The sequence below is a fragment of the Arvicola amphibius genome, chromosome 13, assembly GCF_903992535.2.
Source record: "Arvicola amphibius chromosome 13, mArvAmp1.2, whole genome shotgun sequence".
Taxonomy (NCBI): domain Eukaryota; kingdom Metazoa; phylum Chordata; class Mammalia; order Rodentia; family Cricetidae; genus Arvicola; species Arvicola amphibius.
This window is the reverse complement of record NC_052059.1, coordinates 16,196,009-16,199,062: the sequence shown is the minus strand read 5'-3', so window position 1 is coordinate 16,199,062 and position 3,054 is coordinate 16,196,009. Positions and strand designations below refer to the sequence as shown.

Genomic DNA, 3,054 nt, shown 5'->3' with positions numbered 1-3,054 from the left:
AATGCTGCCCCCTCCCCCGGACTTCAGTTTCTAAAGCATCTTTCTTTGTCTCTCCCCGACCCCTTCTTTATTTGTCTAGGGTTTTATGTTTTGTTCTGTTTTGTTGGTGGTGGTTGGTAGTTTTATCTTTGTACATAGTTCCTTGGTCCCCAGATGATTTTGATAAGTGTCTCTGGTCAAGAAAACGGTTCGTTCCCAGTTCTTTCCCCATCGTTCCCCCCACCCTAGTCCCCAGAACCATCCTGCTCCTCCAAACCCCCAGCTCTAGTCTTTGCTTTTCTTCCCCCCCACCATGCCCTGCTCACCCAAATGCCCCCCAATTCTCTCCTGTCATCCCATACTTTCTCCACAACCAACACCCCTGGTCCTCTGGGCTGGGGGACGGTTGGGGCAGGGTGCAGAGTGGGGCTGAAGATATGAGGAGAAAAGGGACTCCCCAAATGCAGGCAGGATAATGGACACTCTAAATGAGGGGAAGTAGGCCAGAGGAGAAGAAATGCACCCCTCAGCTCCCCAGTCTGCCCCACCCGGCACCTCACACCCTTCTCAATAAGTGGCAGAGAATTTCATCCGCTTCTGCTTCTGTCTCTGGTTGCAAAACCACACCCGCACCACGTTCTTTTTGAGGTCCAGTTTCTCGGCGATGGCGGCGATCTTCTCCGACGAGGGCCGGGGTTGTACGGCAAAGTAGGCCTCGAGGGAGCGCTTCTCCGGCGCGGCGATGGAAGTCCGCTTGCGCTTCTTCTCGCCGCCGTTGAAGAGCTCGGGCTTGTTCATTTTCTCACGCTGCGCGCCCTCGGCCTCCTCCAGCCACGCCTGCAGGATGGGCTTGAGCGCGATCATGTTGTTGTGCGAGAGCGTGAGCGACTCGAACCTGCAGATGGTGCTCTGGCTGAGCGAGCCCACGCCCGGGATCTTGAGGTTGGCCAGGGCAGAGCCCACGTCGGCCTGCGTCACGCCCAGCTTGATGCGCCGCTGCTTGAAGCGCTCGGCGAACGCCTCGAGCTCGCGCGGGTCCGTGTCCGAGTCGCAGATGGACGCCAGGCCCGCCGCGCCCACCACCGCCGCCGCCGCCGACGCGGCTGCCACCTGCCCCGCCGCCGCCGCTGCCGCCGCCGCCGCCGCGCCGTGGTGAGCGGCCGCGGCCACCAACCCGGGGTGCGGCAGCCCGGACGGCATGTTCATGGCGGCCGCGGCCGCCGGGTGCGACAGGTGGCCCAGGCCGTGCATGTGCGGGTGCGGATGCGCCGAGCCGCCCAAGAGCCCGCCGCCCGGGCCGCCGCCGCCACCCGGGCCACCGCCGCCGCCGCCACCCCCGGGGCCGCCGCCGCCCGGGCCACCGCCGCCCCCCGGGCCGCCTCCGCCCCCAGGGCCGTCGTGGGCACCGCCGCCACCGCCCGCCGTGCCCGCGCCACCCGCGCCGGCCATGAGCGCGAGCGACGGCGACGAGATGTGGTCCAGCAGATCGCCGGGCTCGAGCGCCTGGTGGTGATGGTGGTGGTGGTGGTGGTGCGCCAGTGGCACGGTGGACGTGGACGTGCATGGCACGCTATTCATCGTGTGGTACGTGGCGTCCGGCTTGAAAGGGTGGCTCTTGCCCTGGGACACCGCGATGTCCACGGCCGCCAGCGCCTCGGCCCGCGCCAGCAGCGTCTCGTCCAGACTGGCGAAGAGGTTGCTCTGCAGCTGCAGGCGACACAAACCAAACCAAAAAAAGAAAAGAAAAGGGGGGAAAAACAACACCAAAAAAAAAAAAATAGCCACACAAAACAAACACACAAACCGGAAAGCACAGGCAAAAGGCAAACACAATGAAACCAAAACAACAACGGGGGTGGAAGTGCGGGATAAACGGAGGAGTTGGGGGGACGTGTTGAGAACGAGCAGGGGAACACAAGGGAAGGGACAGGGCAGTAGAGAAGAGCGGAGATGGGTAGAAGGGGACACAGGGATACATTCCGGGAAAGGGAACGGGAGACGGAAAAAGGACGAAAAGAAGAAAAAGAAGAAACGGAGATGTAACTCGAAGCTAAGGACCCGTGTTACACACCCAAGCGAGCATAGAGATCGCCTTGTCTAGGCGTGAAATTAACAGAGAAAGTGCAGCAAAGTCAAGAGTCATGGCCCCAGAGCTGCCCGCGGTTGGCAGGCGCTGGACAGAGGCGCGGGGCCGAAGGAACAGTACCTGAAGCGCCCCTGGCCACACGTGCCTCACAGCGGGGTCCCTCTAAAAAAAAAATCCCGCCCGCCGAAGCGGGACCCGGGGCGGCCCACGGCAGCCCCCCGACATGCAGCACCTCGGAGCGGAGGAGGGGGCGTGCGCACGGGCCGGGGCCGCGGGCGAGGGGGGCGCTTACCGGCGGCGTGGGCAGGCAGGCCCGCCGGATGGCCTCGGAGCTGGAGTGCAGCGACGGGTACTTGTGCTCAGGGAGGGTGGGATGCATGGCAAAGTGAGGCTGCTTGCTGTTCATGGACATCATCTTGACGCCTTGGCATGGAAATATCCACAAACACTCGCAAAGTCCGCCGCAAAGTGCGCACGCCGGCTCGCCCGGCCTCCCTTCCGAGGCTGCGGCCGCAGCGGCCCGGGGCGGCTCGCACTGGCCTCGCCGCGGGGCTGCTGATGCTGCTGAGGCCGCTGGTGCTGACGCTGCCCCCGCCGGCTCGCAGCCTCCGAGCCGACCGCGCAGAGCGCCCGCGCGCAGGTCTCGCGATCCCGCTCCTCCAAGAGCTCTAGCCCCGCGCGCCGACGGGCTGCGCTCCTCTTACACCTGCGCCCCACTTCTCGCGGCCGGTCCGGGGAGCTCTCGCGAGAGCTCGCGGCCCCGCCGCGCGGCGGCTGACAGGCATCAGCTGTCTCCGTCTGTCTGGCGCGCGTTCTCCCCGGCCGCGGCGGCGCCGTGCTTTGGGCGAGCGCGCGCGCGCTCCCTCGCTCGCTCGTCGAGCCGCGAGCGACCGGCGGCGCGTGGGAGCCGCTCTTATAGTGACCACCAGCAAGGACGAGGCAGGTGATGCACCTGTAGCTGGCCAGGCATGCGCACTGCGCGCCTCACC

General features: G+C 65.2%; 1 protein-coding gene across 1 annotated transcript; it reads right to left on the bottom strand.

The window, feature by feature from the left end:
• Positions 1-546: 546 nt before the first annotated feature.
• Positions 547-2,480, bottom strand: Pou4f1 (POU class 4 homeobox 1). Its single transcript, XM_038310594.1, has 2 exons — positions 2,358-2,480; positions 547-1,686 (listed from the first exon to the last, which is right to left on the bottom strand). The coding sequence occupies exons 1-2, from the start codon at positions 2,478-2,480 to the stop codon at positions 547-549; spliced, it is 1,263 nt and encodes a 420-aa protein (XP_038166522.1).
• Positions 2,481-3,054: the final 574 nt, after the last annotated feature.